This window comes from Epinephelus fuscoguttatus, linkage group LG14 (assembly GCF_011397635.1).
Source record: "Epinephelus fuscoguttatus linkage group LG14, E.fuscoguttatus.final_Chr_v1".
NCBI classification, from domain to species: domain Eukaryota; kingdom Metazoa; phylum Chordata; class Actinopteri; order Perciformes; family Serranidae; genus Epinephelus; species Epinephelus fuscoguttatus.
In genome coordinates, this window is record NC_064765.1 from 24,353,891 (window position 1) to 24,372,489 (window position 18,599).

Below are 18,599 nucleotides of genomic sequence, written 5' to 3' on the forward strand. Positions count from 1 at the left end.
CCGTGTCCTTCCCTGACTCGCATTAGTCAGCATCAGTGTCAACCCCATTCATGCTCTGCCTTGATAATAACATGTATTATTCACAGATAGGAGGAGCAAATATGATTAAAATGTACAATCACTGTCCTCATCCTCATCATCAATCATGTGTTTCTGCTTATGCCAAGAGCTATTGCCAGCTTTTTTTATTGCTGTTCACTGAGTGTGAATCACATGGTTTGATCTACGTATAATTATCCTCATCTGTGTAAAGAGGTTGCATCCTGCTTTGAAAAATTACATTCAATAAGCTTGTGGGACTTTGAATGACAAGCTTGTGATTAAAAACAAAAGGACAATTACTGCGCACGTTAGCACTCATCGACTACAGTCGCCAGCACAATTACCTTTTATAAGAGCCATCCATTTGTTCCTGTGCCAGGCATGTTTCTTTTGGCTGGGAGAACAATTCGGAGCAAAACTTTTTTGCATTGTTTCCCCTGTAGAAGTTGTCTTTGTTGGAAAACAGCAGGATGGAGGTGAGATTAAAGGTAAGATGGTGACATCCTTGACATGTCTCAAGCTCTATCTCTTTCCTTGGCTCGACAGACTTATTCTTTTTTTCTCGTGTTCTGTCTGATCCTCTGTGTAATGCTCTCATCTGTCTCTCTGCGCTCCAATCCGTCTGCAGGCTTAAGCCCTACTATCTTTGGATCATATCTGAGGGTTTGTGGCTTTCAGAAAAACTGAGCATGATCAGGCTTCTGGAGTATATGTGTATTTTAAGCTATCGCTTAATACAGAGACTAAAAACAGTAGGAAACAGTTTGCCTGGCTCTAGCACATAAAAACCCATTACTTGATGTTTTTACACCTCAGCTTTTGTATGAATTAAACAATAGATGTGACATGTTGATTAGTGAGCCTAAACGTATGTTCAGACAGAAAGTGTAAAATAAAGTCTAATAGCCAGACCTATCTCTAGCTGGGGAAAGGTGTGGCTGAACCCATCTTAATTCCTCATAAAAAGGGAAAGAACACTCTGGGTTATGTGTATTTCTCTAACAAATCATAATCGTTTTGGGCGACGCTAAGCTTGGGATACACAGACTGTGATAAAATAGAGTCAGGGTAGAGCTCGGCGATACAGACAAAAATTAGTTTCTCGGTTTTTGTAGGCTGAACGGCAATACATGATATACATCTCAGTATTTTCTACAAATGGGCTACATGTTCAATTGCAAGTCACAGTGAGCCACATTTGAGATGTAACAAGCACTTTTTAAAAACAGACTGTGATCAAAATAAAATGCAAAGAAAGGGAATTTTTTCCATTTGAAAATATACAGCTGCACAATATGTTAATAAAAATAATAACTAAATAGCAGGGCTGTATGTTAACTTTTTGCACACAGCACTGTAGCCACAGAGGTTTAAAGTCTGCAGCACAGGACACAAAACTGTAACATGAGTATAAAGTATCAAATAGGCTTAAATTCACTGTTTGAAACAATTAAAAATCTTTGTGTGTGTGTGTGTGTGTGTGTGTGTGTGTGTGTGTGTGTGTGTGTGTGTGTGTGAGAGTGGCGATTGCTCTAAGACTGCAAGGGAAGCTCAGCTTCCCCTAAAATGTCAAAAAATAAGTGGTCAAATATGTACTGTTGTGTTTACATTTCATTGACTAAATATGCGCTAGAACGCGTTCAACTTTTGTTCAGAATCAGCTACTTATCAAAGGTCACTGACGCGACTTTCTTCTCATTCATTCCCGTAGTGTCAAACAGTGGAAGCTCAGCATCCAAAGACTTCAATGGGGAAGCATAGAGTGGGTTGTTCCACTGCAGCGAAACTAGACAGTCATTGGATAAATGCTCGGTTTTGTCCCGCCCATTGGACGCTCAGCGTCTCTGGGGGTCTATGGGGCAGTGGGCTGGCCTCGGGTGGCCTGGACACTGGGCTTCTGCATGATGATTGGATGATCTGTCTGAGGCTGAATCCCTTTTTGATTGACAGCGAAATGAGCCAATCAGCGATCTTGAAATATAAACCACCACCGGAGCATTTTTCAAGTTTCATTCCGTTGTTCCGAGTTGATCTGGAGACTTTTCCAATCCTCTTAGTGACTTTTTCTTTGTTAAAAATGACTAGCAGCAAATTTAGCATCTTTTTCTGGTGTTATTGAAGACTGTACTCGTGTTTGGAGACTGCAGTTACTGTCCCCAACGAGCAGCGATTGCTGCTCTGAGCCGCTCCACCGTCCCAAAGCACACTAGCTAGCACTAGCCTCGCGCAGCAGCCCCAGAGGGTAGAATTTACGTATAAATAAACGGACACATTTTATGATGTAGGCCGAAAATGAGCTTCCCCTCCTTGAAAGACCAGCAACCGCCACTAGTGTGTGTGTGTGTGTGTGTGTGTGTGTGTGTAAATGAATCTAGTGCTAGAAAACTATTTAAATATTTTGTTTATTTAGGCTAGTAATTGTATTTGTGCACATAGCATCACCAGAGAGGCTGAGGGAGGGAGGGGGCGAGGGACACTTTGTCCTCATACCTCTTGTATATGAAACGTCTGTGCTGTCGCTGCATCCAGGCGCTGTCTCAGTGTCACACAATAGACTATAGCTACTAAGAAGAACAGCGATGCGCTATGATTCACCTCACACCAACTTGCAAACAAACACTCACCTGATACAATCAAGCTGCTCTGTCTCCCACACATGGAGCGCAGCACTGGATTGCTCATGTTTTACTGACGTAATTTCATTTATCTCACAGACTGATTAAGCGTAGCACATGCAACATACATACCGATGTCGCACTGTAGACAAATGAACAGGCAGATTAAACAGAGTAGCAGCTCTGAGTCTCTCTCAGTGTTGCTGGAGAATCTGTGAGTGAATGAGTGGGGCAGTGCACACTGGCATAGCTTTTCTGAAAAATGGTGTTATGTAATGCATCTTGACCCTATATAATATAAACGATGCAGACACACCGATAAAAGTAATCTATACAGTACAGGCCAAAAGTTTGGACACACCTTCTCATTCAATGCGTTTTCTTTATTTTCATGACTATTTACATTGTAGATTCTCACTGAAGGCATCAAAACTATGAATGAACACATGTGGAGTTATGTACTTAACAAAAAAAGGTGAAATAACTGAAAACATGTTTTATATTCTAGTTTCTTCAAAATAGCCACCCTTTGCTCTGATTACTGCTTTGCACACTCTTGGCATTCTCTCCATGAGCTTCAAGAGGTAGTCACCTGAAATGGTTTCCACTTCACAGGTGTGCCTTATCAGGGTTAATTAGTGGAATTTCTTGCTTTATCAATGGGGTTGGGACCATCAGTTGTGTTGTGCAGAAGTCAGGTTAATACACAGCCGACAGCCCTATTGGACAACTGTTAAAATTCATATTATGGCAAGAACCAATCAGCTAACTAAAGAAAAACGAGTGGCCATCATTACTTGAAGAAATGAAGGTCAGTCAGTCCGGAAAATTGCAAAAACTTTAAATGTGTCCCCAAGTGGAGTCGCAAAAACCATCAAGCGCTACAACGAAACTGGCACACATGAGGACCGACCCGGGAAAGGAAGACCAAGAGTCACCTCTGCTTCTGAGGATAAGTTCATCCGAGTCACCAGCCTCAGAAATCGCAAGTTAACAGCAGCTCAGATCAGAGACCAGATGAATGCCACACAGAGTTCTAGCAGCAGACCCATCTCTAGAACAACTGTTAAGAGGAGACTGCGCCAATCAGGCCTTCATGGTCAAATAGCTGCTAGGAAACCACTGCTAAGGAGAGGCAACAAGCAGAAGAGATTTGTTTGGGCCAAGAAACACAAGGAATGGACATTAGACCAGTGGAAATCTGTGCTTTGGTCTGATGAGTCCAAATTTCAGATCTTTGGTTCCAACTGCCGTGTCTTTGTGAGACGCAGAAAAGGTGAACGGATGGATTCCACATGCCTGGTTCCCACTGTGAAGCATGGAGGAGGAGGTGTGATGGTGTGGGGGTGTTTTGCTGGTGACACTGTTGGGGATTTATTCAAAATTGAAGGCACACTGAACCAGCATGGCTACCACAGCATCCTGCAGCGACATGCCATCCCATCCAGTTTGCGTTTAGTTGGACGATCATTTATTTTTCAACAGGACAATGACCCCAAACACACCTCCAGGCTGTGTAAGGGCTATTTGACCAAGAAGGAGAGTGATGGAGTGCTGCGGCAGATGACCTGGCCTCCACAGTCACCGGACCTGAACCCAATCGAGATGGTTTGAGGTGAGCTGGACCGCAGAGTGAAGGCAAAGGGGCCAACAAGTGCTAAACACCTCTGGGAACTCCTTCAAGACTGTTGGAAAACCATTTCAGGTGACTACCTCTTGAAGCTCATGGAGAGAATGCCAAGAGTGTGCAAAGCAGTAATCAGAGCAAAGGGTGGCTATTTTGAAGAAACTAGAATATAAAACATGTTTTCAGTTATTTCACCTTTTTTTGTTAAGTACATAACTCCACATGTGTTCATTCATAGTTTTGATGCCTTCAGTGAGAATCTACAATGTAAATAGTCATGAAAATAAAGAAAACGCATTGAATGAGAAGGTGTGTCCAAACTTTTGGCCTGTACTGTATATTGCTTGAAAATATATCGCTAGATTGTACATAGTCATTAATATCACCCAGCCCTAAGTCAGGGAAGGACTGTTTTTGGTGAAGAGGCAAACGCTGGCATTTAAATGCATAAATCCCTACAGCTGAAAACACATAAAACAAAACACGTTTTAGTATGTAGGTTGCTACCTCTGAAGTTGTTCAATGCACAGCGGTAAAACCAAGTGTGGAAATAGCTCTAGCTAGGCAAGACTTTTTTCATGTAGCGACAGGGACTTTGAAAATGATAACATGCAGGTACAGGCAGCCAATGACAGGCATTACACCCCCAGTCTCCATCCTGTGCAGTCTGTGTTTATTTGCACCAAACAGCAACTTTATTGACTTTAGCAGTAAGATAGCTAGCAACAGACACCCCAACCATGCCTCAAGTACATTTATTAAGTAGATTTATAGGGATATGTGTAATCTCTTTGCTTACGTTGAAACATTTTAAGTAGCAGTTAGGTAGGCCTATCCCCATGTAATTGCTACTCCAGGGGAAACTGCATCTTATCATGTTTTTCCGTTGACTTTAAAATGTATGCCCTGTCTGAACACACAGTTAGTGTGCTAGAAGGCAGATTTTGCAGTCTTGAGACTGCTGCTAGCTATAGTCTCATATTAAACGTTAATGGGCAGACATGAAAGAGGTATCGATCCTCTCATCTTACTCTTAACAAAAAGCAAACGAGCATTTGCCGAAATAATGACCCTTTATTTAACAGCTACAAAGCAAAACTGTCAGTAGATGAACACATTATGCAATAATCAAAGGTCTATCCCTATACATAATATACAAGCCTGAGCAGTCACATTTGCACCCTGCTCTCATTTTCCATTCGTCCTCTCCAGGTATGTTTGGCCGGGTGTCAGAGCAGGATCTGCTCTTGACTTGTCCCTTGCCATATCAGCGCAATAGAACACCCATGGAGTACGAAGCAGCCTGTTCAGCTTACTTCAACCCTCGCTCAGCACCATTCGCCTCCCATCACTGTCCGTCTGCACTGCTAGCCCTGCAGCATTCAGTTACTCAGCAGCCACGGGCTAAAGTGCCTCTGTCTGACCTTGGACACGAAACAGATCCCCTGGATGAGAACCTAAGACCTAGTTCTCAGCAGAAATCCAAGGGCAAGACAGACCATTAATCCAGAGATGATGTTCAGGCACTTGTTAGGTGATGAAAGTATAAATGGGTTGTTAAATCTATCGCAATTTCAATGTTTGTGGTTTCATTTTCACAAAGAACATTGTTCGGGCAGTAGCCACTTTCAAAGCGATGCGTACTCACATAAAACACGTTAGTTCTTATAGGAGGTCTATCTGTGGAAGATGGATTACAAGATCTGACAGAAGACGCTCTTTTCTGTCTTTGAGATAGTAGTGAGTGAAGGGTTTCCCACTCATGCTTTCTAAACCAAAACACTGAGAAGTGCCTCGGTCCAGCGTACATGTCCCAGAAAAACAACAGAAGAAACTTCGCCAACTGCGTCCTCAGACTTCGTCAGTGTAAACAACCCAGATCTATCAATCCCAATCGTTTCACAGCTAGAGGAACGCCTTAGATGTGGAAGATTCCAAACATTGTGGTTGATGTGTCATTCAAACGGGCTATAAAAGGAACTGCGGTCTTCACATAATACAGCCCACATCAGACCTGGCCTCAAGCCTTCCAGTGACTGGTCAGTAACACCAATAGATAGAACAATTTACTCCAACGCCACTGGCTCCTCATGGGAGCACTCATGAGGCCGAAATCCAGCTTGAATAGGTGTTAAGTTCACTGACAGATGTTACGATGACCACTTTTTTTTAGGGAAAAACGAGGTCATAAAATACAAACTTAAATTTTTAATCACTGTGTCTTTTACACCTGCTGGTGAATTTTTAAATTCACACTGTATGCCTTTATTCTCCCCGTCTTGCTCTTTTTCTGTTGCTCTCCCTCTCTCTCTCTCTCTCTCACACACACACACACACACACACACACACATAAAGCCGCACATAAACTCTACTGATGTAAATTGTGCTTCAGGGAGGAACACATCTGTCAAAGAAGTGGATGCCAGTACTGCAGTGTGTGAACTGAGGACAGAGGGTTTTATGTTAGCATGGAGAGTGCTTACCGCTTTTACACACACACACACACACACACACACACACACACACACAGCAATTTCAGGAAAAGTGCGTTCCTATTTAGTGTACAAGTACATCTTTTCAGAGTAAATCTCACCTCTGTTCCATCTGTTGTAGTGTGTTCTGCACAGATTAGTCCCCGCTGTTTACTGAAGGTCACCACCCTCACTGAATCAGTAAACACTCATTTGTTTTATTTGTAGCTGGCTGTACCTTCCAAATAACAAATAAATACAGAATCACTGTGACGTTGCACTAAAAACAACAATCACTTCTGGGTAGACAACTGGCAATTGATTTCAAGTGATTGCAACTGACTGGTTGGACCTACGTGATGTTTCAGAAAAGCAGAGGACAGCTAGGTAAAGCGATAAAAATATTCTAAATATAGCGTACACTTCACAGTCCCTCCAGGATCTTGGAGCAAAAAAGATCTTGAATTTGAGGCCAATTTTGTCAAAAACTGCGGCATTTCAGTGTGATTTTTTTGCGGGAAATTGTGGCAAATGACAAAAGGAGAAAAAAAATTACTACCTCCAAAAAATAAGCCATGTAATCACTTGCTATAATAATCATACTGAATATTACAAAAATAGCTGCAATTGTTTTTAATAGTTCCCTTCATTAGTTTTATTTGATTAGTTTTAAAACATGGACTCCAATAATGTTGCAAAAATCCTGAGTGAATATTGTAGCTCTCAAACCAGACGACATGACTGTAAAACAACATGTAAGCTACATGTAGCTTAATTCATTCAACACATATGGTATGCATTTAAACAGTGCAAATTCTTCTGTCAATACAAAACGTTTCTCCAAACTGCAATGCCATTAGCGCATTTGATGACGTGTCTGATGACGTTTCAAATGACGTTGCATGCGCGACGACTTCCGGTCAGCCGGAAAATGTTGAATAATGCGGAAAAATTGTGGGACTTTTGAAAAATTTCAAGCCCCCGCAAATATCGCAGACTTTCGTTGAATTTGCGTTAATTATTTCGATCCCAAGATCACAATTTTCTGGAGGGACTGACTTCAACTGATGCTGATTTTTTTAAAATGGGGGCTTTTTTTAGGTGACTAAAAACTAACTAATTGAGGTAGTGTTTGATAAACACTGTTTGATTTTATGTACATGACATGAAGGTCTTCTACACAGAAGTTACTGTAAATAAAAATTGTGATTCTGTCTATTCTTTAAAAGGAATCTCCCAAACTGGCAACATTTACTGTATAATCTGAGGAAAAAAATATCATCTACCTTGCATCATTGTTTTAATTAGTAACACCGATCAATCTTGAAATTCATATCTGATTGCATCTTGATCATAGACTGTATGTAAAGATGAACAACACTTCCTCCCACTGTACAAAAATTAAGCCAAAATATCACAGATACAGGAGCTGCCATCTTGCGCTCCTGGTGACGTGATATGGAGCCAGAGCATAGATGTAAGAAAGATGTCTCTTTTATAATTGTGGCTCCAGAGAAAATAATTTTTGGGCCGTAGGGGATTTTTTTTGCTGCAATACCACGAGTGGCCACTAAAAAAATACTGGAAGCAAGACTGAGCAGCTTTCCTGAGGGCCTGAGCCAGATTCTGTGCGGTGGCGATAGGGAAGTGAAGCCTTGCTATCGAGTTCTTGCCGATACACCTGTCTGACATAACCAAAGCCACTGACTGTGAGCGCACCGATTGATACACAAAGCGATCAGTCAAGGATATTGATTCCTTGTTTCTTTTTTTGACAACAATCACATCTTGAAGGTTATTAACTACTTTTTAGCTTCCAACCATATCACATAGTCTTCATCAGTGGATGGGATTGCATTCATTAATAGAGCATAAATGATTCTATGATCGATCAGCAAACATTTTGATAAACATTTGTCCTTTATCATCAAAAATATGAATGCAAAACTTGCTCCTAAACTCGTTTCTTTTAGGCTTAAACTGAGATGCTGAAAATGAACAATTAGGTCTTATATTGTGCAGATGACACCGATTTCGTATTTTTCAAATGACACACAGGCAGGTCATCAATTTTCATGGCAATTAAGCTGACAGTAAGTGGCGTGCTGTCCTATCAATCTGTAAGACCAAGTGAAATTGGGTTATCCATTAATGCTGTTGTAAAGGCCATCAGAGTTGATTAAGCTTGCTTAATGAAGAGGGAAATTACCCAAATTACCTCTCTTCCTCTTGATACCGGCTTTAGCTGTTAAGGTGTTGTTTGTTGTGTGATGTGCATGACGGGCTCAAACACTGACAGGATGCATCAACGGGACAATATGCAGTGACTTGTCACCAGTTGGAGGTTTCTCTGCAGGTCGCCAGATGAAGGTGACAGCACGGACCGCGTCTCAAGCTGCTCTCTTTTTTCTCCTGACCTGGCTCTGCACAGCGCTGCACACCAGGCGTTGGCAGGCCGGATGCGACTTTCAGCTGCATTACATCAGCAATAGGTTATTGTTCGGGCTCATACAGAGAGGGGAACAGAGGTGAGGCATTACAGCAAGCAAGATTGCAGAAATAATTTTTTACTGAATGCACCACAGATAGGGGGCTAATATCTTCAAATTATCAATATATGTTCAATCTAATATTGAACAACAGATGTTTACTAAAAGAAAAGCAAATTATTCTATTTCAGAGTCACCTAAATACTTAAAAGTGGCCAGGTCCTCTACCTGAAGAGGACAGTGGTGGAATGAAGTGTAAAATGTCTCCTGGGCTGTGTCATCACTGACCATGTGTCCTGTTTTATTACGGCTCTATGTAAAAGACTGAGCCCCTTGAGTATGTGTGAAGAGCCGTTAGCAACAAGCTGCCCACTAAATGACAGTCCTTCCTTAAGTTGTCTCAGGTAGCATAATGAAATAACTCTGTTATTTCATTATGTATTATGCTTTGAAGAAGTTTTATGGGGCGGGCAGCACTAACTTCAAATGTACTGTAACAGAGAACCTGACATCATATTTTGCAAATAGTAAAAAAAAAAACCTCAAAAGGGTCACTATTTTTACATGAATCAACTGAAAGGGCCTGACACTGTGAAAAGAATCGGTCTGCCCATCAGTACTTTGTACATGTTTTAGTTATTATTTTCAGTGCTGACTACAGTTGCTAAAAAAACAACCAGAAAGGAAGAGAAAATGTAGGAAATTAACTTTTTTGCCCTTGTCACCTGTGGGTAATGTCCTCTGCTCTAATGAACCTCTTGGAGCTGGTAGATGGTGGAAACAGCCAGGTTTATTCCTCTCATGGAAAACCCTTGGTAACTCTGGGATAAATAGCAAAGGACAACAGTTAAAAGTCACCTTGTGACCACACTCTCATGGAAAATCCTCCATAGCTCTGAGAAAAAGCATATTTACACTTTTTGAAACACAAACTGTACAACAAAGTTATTAAGTGACACAGTGATTGAACAGTGGATTATAAATTTGTGCAACTAAAATGTCTCTTTCTTAAAATTACATAGAGAACAATGCAAATATAAATCATATACAAAACAAACAGAATTGAAAGCATAGAGGTTTCATATGCTGAACTGTTACTACCTCTTTGTATATGTCATTTATACAAAAACATTCATATTTTCTATATTTGTATTTTAAACACCGGAGGTAAACCAACCATTAAAAACGTTATATCCCCTGCTAAACATATTACAACACAGTAAAACGTACCCGGGATAAACAGCAAAGGACGATGATGAAAAGTCACTTCCGGTGGATGACCCGCTCGCGCTCTGTCTGGACAGACAGCATCATGCTAGTGTTAGCTAACAGCACACAGATAATGTTTACGAGCAGCAACAATTATAAAACGAATATTCAACCTCATAAAAACACAACGAACTTGATGACAAACAATTAATATAAAACAGATACAGCCAGCTCAACTTCTACGTGCTTTGTCCACAGACACGAACAGGCGGCCAGTTACCTGGAGGAAAACCATCCATAGCTATGGTAATTACCCACAATCCTCCGCTATTCACTACTTCATGCAGATACTGAACTTTGACAGCAGGTGGCGCTGCTGCTCACTAGAATTGAATATAATCTGAATTTAAAGCATCTCACCAGCATAGATATATCTTAGCCCTACAAAATGAATGGACAGAGGGCACACACAATGGCACTATTATCAAATTTAGCTGGATTTAAAGCGACACTTACCTTTCTGGAAATTTTACGCTTTTCTTTGTTTAGGTTAAAATGCTATTAATAAGCTGATGGCACACTAAAATGTAAATGAATTCCACCTGAGAAAAAAACTCATAATTATACCATTCTCATATGGTTCCAAGAAAATTCCGACCAATCATTGTATTCAGACCGAATGCAATGACTGGCCGAGCGTCCTGTCTGTTTTCCCCACAAGAAGGCCTCCGACAGATGTAACTGCTCGCGTAACAACTAATAGTAGTATTAGTAGTATTTTCTACTTTTGAACAGAGCCAGGCTAGCTGTTTCCCCTGCTTCAAGTCTTTAGCTAGACTTGGCCTTCCTGGATATAGAATTGCTCACTTTAAAGCCCAAATATGGTTGAGCAAAAAAAAAACAACAACAACAAAAAAAACATCTAACTGCAATTGTTGCATTGTTTCGATGTGACTCTGTGGGTTAGAGGTCACTGTTAATGCCCGGATATGGCTGAGCAAAAATTAAATTGCATACAATGCAAGATTTGTTCATTTTATAACTCTGTATGAATTTTCCGTACCCTAATTAAGGAATGTCCTTTATTTCTGTAGGAACAGTCTGTTACACCTGATTGGCCTGTGTGAAATGCTGCAATGACACAATAAAGTCCTAATGTCCTCAAACAAGTACTTCCTAATTAACAGCCTTTTAGCTTGTTACTGTTGCTGAAATTGGTCAAATGAGTATGCCATCAAACTACAAATGTTATTTATCATAAATAAATAGGTTTCAACCGTAAACTATGATCAGGTTTTGGACCTTGTCGACTTTTGTGATCGGCTGCAGACTGACTTGGCAGAGATGGCTGCCATCTTTTTTTTCTTTTTCTTTTTTTTTTTTTTTTACATGGATTAGTGTATTGTGCTATTGCTACCACTAGATGGCACATGAAAATGTCCACAAATGAGGACAACAGGTCAAAGTTAAGCAGAATGAAGTAAAAGGTGCAGCAAATCCAAAATGTAATGTCCTCATATGAGGACACAGGGTCCCAGGAGGACAGACTGTATAAAAGCTCCTCGCTGTAGCTTTGTATTTAGCAGACATCAAGGTGAGAGGAATCAATTTTCTCATCTAACAACTAATGTCAAACTGTTATTTTAAAGATACAATCACAAGGATAGTGTACATTGCTTTTTATAAACATACAAAGCAATCACAAGGATAGTGTACATTGCTTTGTATGTTTATAGAGAACATATTTATAGCTTGAGTCATGGTAATGAGTTTAACAAAACCTCACCAGAAATCTCTCCATAGTTTGCCAGCACAAGATACATTACACAAAAACAGATCATGTGTTTGCTGTATTTCAGAGCTGTTTGGTTTATTAGCAACAGAATTATATGCTTACATGATACATATTTCTTCCTCAAACACGACTAAGCATGGGCCTAAATTCTCTCAACAAGCCACTTGGGAGCAAAATTACAGGCCTAACTTCATTTTGCTCCCAACAAGTTTAACAGACTAGAATTTAATAGGTGTAATATGTCTCCAGTTATTTGATGGCTTAACTGTTGCTATTTCATGTTGAGAATATCTTCCCACAGCCATCTCTGTGTCAAATTATTGAGAATGATCATATCAGTGACTTCACACATTATTGTTTTCTCCCGTTGCCATAATGGCCTCATAATATGCTAAATAATGCAGCAGCCCATGTGCTTATTAGAGCGTAGAATATAATATCTGAAACTTTAAATTGAGTTTCCCCTGATATTACTTCAGCTTTATACAGTGCACTCAAAACCGTATTAACTATTTACTATTACAGTCACATCTTTTTAACACAATTAGTGATAACTGTGGATTTTTAGCAATTAATATTCATTTTTGGAAGAACGATGCCAGTAAGTCATTTCTTAATTTTGAAAAATATAATTTCCTCTCAGTGTGCTGGAACCATAAAAGCCAGCGTACTAGAGCTGTTGCAGGCGTAAGATGAGGAGGTGAAGAGGTAGAACTGCTCTCAGCAGCAGGCTGCAGCACTGTGTGGTGCCTGAGGTGTGGTGACATGATGTGAGCTGACAGGTGGCACCATGGGTAACAGGGCTAAAACTCCCATCATGCAGCCTGCTGAGGCCCCGTCCTACCTCTCTGACCAAACCAGAAGTGCACATCTACTTTACACTACTTAGCACACTGTAATTAAAAAGCTGCAGAATGGTCACGGCTGTGATGAAGCTCTGAGGTTTGGGGTGAGTCAGATTAACTCAGAACTAAAGCCAAGGGCTGTTGCACACAGTAGGTATCTTATTTTGAAAAGATCTGGATTAGCTGCAGAGCAGATGTTGCATCTTGCTGATTTTGGGACTGAAGTGACTCAGTGTCTCATTTACAAACCTTAAAATAACTTATGATGCTGATGTGAACAGGTGGAGGAACAGTTTTAAAAGTAGCAATGTACTTGTATTAGGTGTTTTAGAACATGGGGTGTGGACTTGAGTCACATATTTAATGACTTCAGACTCGTCTTGACGAAATGACTGGTGACTTCACTTGGACTTGAGTCTTTTGACTTAAAATACCTCCCCCCAGGTTCCACAATTAAAAGTATGTTATGTAAAAAGTGTGCCACAGATCAATTTATTTATTGTCACTTCCTCAATCAACTAAAACTGGCGCTATTCATTCCTAGCAAATCAATACTCGCCCTTACACAGATCCACTTTGTTTGAACCAATCCGACAGCATCCAGAACCATGAAGAACTAAATGTTAGTTACTGAGCGCCAGTTTGAAGAAATGATAAGAAACATAATTTTGCTACGAACAAAAATTATGCGATGGTCAACAAAAAAGGAATTGCAGTATGCTAAACATGCGGGTCAAAAATTACACACGGAGATGTAACAACTTTCAGCTAAGTTAGACAATTTAAGTGAGACATAGAATGGTAAGTCGAAGCTAATACTAACATAGTTAGCAAGCTAATTCTTAGCTAACGTTAACAGCTAAGTCACTTTTTTCATGAACTCTGTTCTAACAAATAAATACAACTCTTAAAAATACATTGATTTTTGTAATTTAATGAAGCTTTGCGTTAGTTCATGCAGGACAGGAAGTCACACACCCCAACTGTGATCAGGTGACAGCCAGCTGATTGGATCATTGTTTTTTATCAGTCACAAATCACAGCCCATTCCTGCACAAGCTGGTCCATTTAAATAAGGCACCGCGCTGCTGCTACTAAAAAAAAAAAAACTACCTCCACCACCCCAGCCTCCATCTCTCTAATTCAGAGCCCTAACATGGCTCTAAGTTCAGAAATTGAGCATAGCGTTCAGGCAGGACACGATGTCAAGCTCAGCTCACATCCCAGCTACATCAGCTGATCTCAAACAGCCCAATCAACTGATGGAGCAGCTGATTGATGGAAGGGAGTCAGCTGATAGATCACATGATTCCTTTCTATGCAACCAATTGGCGAATCTTATTCAGGGCGCTCTATTTAAACTGCTCTGATCTGCTGTAGGCTTTCCATGTAGGCACATGGAAGGGCAGGGAGGTTCACTCTCTCTCTGCCTTAAGGCTTTCCTTGCAGGCGCATGGAAGGGTGGTGAGGTTTGCTCTCTCCGCCTTAGACTTATCACATAGGTACACAGAGGGCAGAAGTGTGCTTTCTCCATGTAGGTACGTGGAAGAGGCTTTCTGCGTCGGCCCGAGGTAAGGCAGAGAGGCCCCAGAACAGAGCCATACCGCCAAATATAATACTGCAAATGGAAATAAAGTTTTCTTTGACTAAAGTGTTCCTGACTGAATAATGTCCTGCTTAGGCCCACTCTTGTATACCCGGAGGGTTTACTGCATTGTGCTCCTTGTTTTGGCATAGCATCCAGGGAGCACCTCAAGAGCGGAGCCCTCACACCAAACGTAACTGTAATTCCATTTGTTGCAGTAACTGGTTAAATCTATGACGAAAGTGTTCCTGACTCAAATATATTGTTACTCTGTTGTTAAAATGGCATTAGATTTGGTGGAGATGAAGTGCATTATGACTTCTTTAAGACTTGACTCGGAACTTGAGTGCCAAGACTTAAGACTTACTTGTGAACTGTAAAACATTGGCTTGGGTCTCATCTCTGGTTCCCAGTGAATGCCACAAACGTGAGTATTTCTTGCATTGATTTCTTTATTTTTTCCCATCAAAAGAAATGCACAGATCAGCAAAGCTACTACATACAAATGGCCATACAATAGCAATTACATTTTTGTTCTTGTTTGAAGGTGTTCAGTAAATTCCGATGTGTCGTTTTTACACTTTGTACCTTGAACATTTGCAGTTATGCTGCATTCAGCAAAAAAGTCGGTCAACTCAAACCAATGCTGTTCTTCCATGTTCAAATGAAAAAGTTCAGCCACAAACTACATATCTGAACAGCTACTTGTTACTGCTCCAGGAGAATTACTGTACTTACATACAATAAAGAAGAAACAAAAGTTTTGCATAGCTTCATTGTAATGTAGATACAGTACTGTAAGGCACTTCATGAAAAAATTAGGCATTTTTTTTTATCCTACATAATAAATCCTTTTGCCACTTCATTCTAAAACGTCATCTCAATATGCAAGGTTACATCTGGAACAAAAAAACTTTTCTCATATCACATTTTTGCGCACTATGTAAATCTACCGAACTCCTCCTCTCTTTCTTTTGGCATTAAGTCTGAAGTTCAACATTCTCAAAATATTGAAGTTGGGTTCTTGTGCATAATATGACTGACACATTGTCCCATAACCCCACACAACCCAGTGTTTCTCAAAAAGACAAAAAAAATTGTGCAATGACTTAGGGTTATGTGGAGTAAAAGGCAACACGCTGTCAAAGACGAGTCCCGAAACAAACTAAACAAAAAAAAAGAAAAAAAAAAAAAAGAAAATGTCTGGGCAAGTAACAAGTCGTATCCTCGTAGACTGGCACTGTACCGACGGTGACGGGGTACATCTGACACAAGTGGGAGACGGTTCTCTTTTCTTCAGATAAAAAAGTAGTTTTGTCTCATCCCTCCTCGGGCCAGTCTGAAGCATTGGTGGGATGGCTGCGTCATGTTGAAGTCCAGCAGCTGCATGTAGGACTACATGTCCCAGCAGCCCACTTGATATGGACAGAGGTAAAGAGGATGCATCGGATCTATCCAAGCTGATCTTCGTACTGTTTGCGGAAGCAGTCTCCAGCTGGGAAGAAATCCCAGCAGCGCTCCTGGTACATCTTCCACACATATGACTCCTAGAGTCAAACACACACATATACACATAAAAGTGTTACTCTTAGTTATTAGTAATTAACCTTTTGGACATGAAGCAACATATACATACATATACAAAAATATTGTGAGACTGGGGCTGAACATTTAAAGCTGGAGTGCTGAACATTTGTGTCCCCCCTCTGGCAATGAGTCATGTGCTTATAACATGTATGCCTGCAGGTGAGCTCGCCGGATCTCAACTGCCCTGAGGAGTCCTCTTTTTAAGTCTTTTTTAGAATTGAATCCTTCCTCTGAACACAGAGTTTCTTTTTTTATTTGAAGCATCCACTTCAGAAACTTTTCCTGGACACTCGCTGCCATAGCTTCCGTCTACCCCTTGCTGCCTCTCCATTGCTATGGTCTCTCCCCCCTTCCTTTTTTCCCCCCAATCTTTATTTCAAACGTTAACATACCATATTAGAGGAAAACATCAGAATAATTAAGCATTCAGAAAAAAAGGAAAGCAGTGTCCAACAAAAAAACACAAAAAAGAGGAACAAATCTAACGTTAAATAAATAAATTAAACCCCTCCCCTCTATTGCTCTGGCTGGTTGACATGAAACGCATCTCTTCCAGTGTGCCCACACCTATAAGAAAGTTGCAACAGATACTGCAGCTGAAACCAAACTCAAACCTCGTCACATATTGACGTTTAGTCATGGCCTTGCCACGTCCACATACAATGTGCAAGGTACCCTGGGTGCGTCGGTTGTTGACGCTCTGGGACACTGTGTCAAGTTCTGCCTGTTACATGGATTGTCTTCTTTCGAAAATTCTTCTGTTTCCACAGTAAATTTACTGTTTACATACAGTCTCTTTAAAATAAACGCACTACGTCGGTACAACACTGCAAATTGACGTTTTTTTTTTACCTCAACAACTAACACATACGGTTGGGTTTAGGCAACAAAAGCATGTGGTTAGATTTTGGGAAAAAAGAACAGGGTTTGGCTTTAGAATAGGGGACACGAACACCGCTCTCGTGGATGAAGGTTGCTGTTTGTTGGACCCATCCAACACCCCTCCCGGTTGGACTTTCGCCACCCTAACTTTGGTCCTTGGCCCACCAGGTTAACCCCTGACACCACTAGGCACCATTAAAACTACAACGGCAAACGGTTGCGTATCATGCTGACGTTAAAGGACGCCGCAAGTCACTGCCCAAGTACCGGCGTCAACTTCGATATACTAAGAAAGAGAGCTTTCCGTACACAGCTATCTCTGGTGATAGGCTAAATCAGCATTGTAGCATGGGCTTGAATGTGACTGACATTCATTTATAGGTAAAAGTCCCACACTTCAGCTTTAAATGATTTTATATCAAAACTGCAATTTGAAAAAAAAGTGCAATTTTGGTATTGAAAGAGCTACAATTCTAATTATGATTTAAATAATCAAGACTGTCTTGACAAGCTGTCTTGATTGAGGCAGCAGTAGCTCAGTCCACAGGGACTTGGATTGGGAACTGGAGGGTTGCCGGCTCAAGTCCCTGTGCAGACCAAATATGGAGCGTGGACTGGAGCTGGAGAGGCGCCAATACAAGTCCTAAGTACTGCCAAGGTGCCCCTGAGCACCCTGAATCACCAACTGCTCGGGGTGCCTGTCCAAGGCAGCCCCCTCACTCTGACTTCTCTCCATGTAATGCAAGTATAATGCCTGTTTGTGCATGTGTGTGTATTTCGGGCGTGTGTCTATATGACAGCAGAGAGAAAAAATTGACTTTGCCCTTGCGGATTAATAAAGTTTATCTTCTTCTGGGAAATGAAAGTTTAATTTGATGACCATTGATTTGGTGGCAATAATGCCAGCTGCCATTACAGTGTCACTGACATTTATGTCGGGTTTACTCAGCTGTAGTCAAATAACGTTAATTCTGTGAGTTCACGAAACAAAAATTAATTGTTGCTATACGTTGGTCATATAGTCACTCTTTCAGTGCCTTTATCTTTTTGAACATCAATTCAGAACCTCACTTTTCAACTTTAACGCACATCATATCATTGTTTTACTTCCAGGATTCAGCCCTCTGAAGCTGTTAAACGTGACTTACGGGCAGCCCCTCTTATCAGAAATGACAAAATATGCAGTTGGCACTTTCATGAATATATTTGAATATCAATATCATGTCAAGTTTTACCACAAATGTAATATCCTAATAAATGTGAGCTAAATTGGTTAATTTTTCTATTGAACGCTGGACTGAAACAATAAGCTACTAATTTTGATCTGATTCTAAAAATGTAGAAACAAGATATGTTCGTGATAATGCTTGATACAATCATATCTTATTTGATACCAGGGGGACCATAAATTCAGGTTTTTAATTGAGTTGAAGGAAAAAATAACCGCAATTT

The 18,599-nt window shown here is 40.6% G+C and overlaps 1 protein-coding gene and 1 long non-coding RNA gene across 13 annotated transcripts in view; both read right to left on the reverse strand.

The window, feature by feature from the left end:
• LOC125900779 (uncharacterized) overlaps window positions 1–10,545 on the reverse strand; it is a 32,871-nt gene extending 22,326 nt beyond the window's left edge. The window contains exons 1-2 of the long non-coding RNA XR_007450875.1: window positions 10,475–10,545; window positions 9,970–10,065 (exon numbers count right to left, since the gene is read on the reverse strand). This is a non-coding gene — a long non-coding RNA (uncharacterized LOC125900779). The remainder of the gene's footprint in view (window positions 1–9,969; window positions 10,066–10,474) is intronic.
• A 4,565-nt stretch (window positions 10,546–15,110) lies between these two features.
• LOC125900452 (ryanodine receptor 3-like) overlaps window positions 15,111–18,599 on the reverse strand; it is a 157,059-nt gene continuing 153,570 nt past the window's right edge. For all 12 annotated transcript variants that reach the window (XM_049595456.1, XM_049595457.1, XM_049595447.1 and 9 more), the window contains one exon: window positions 15,111–16,225. In XM_049595456.1, the coding sequence (XP_049451413.1) occupies window positions 16,130–16,225 (96 nt within the window). In that variant the 3' untranslated portion in view covers window positions 15,111–16,129. The remainder of the gene's footprint in view (window positions 16,226–18,599) is intronic.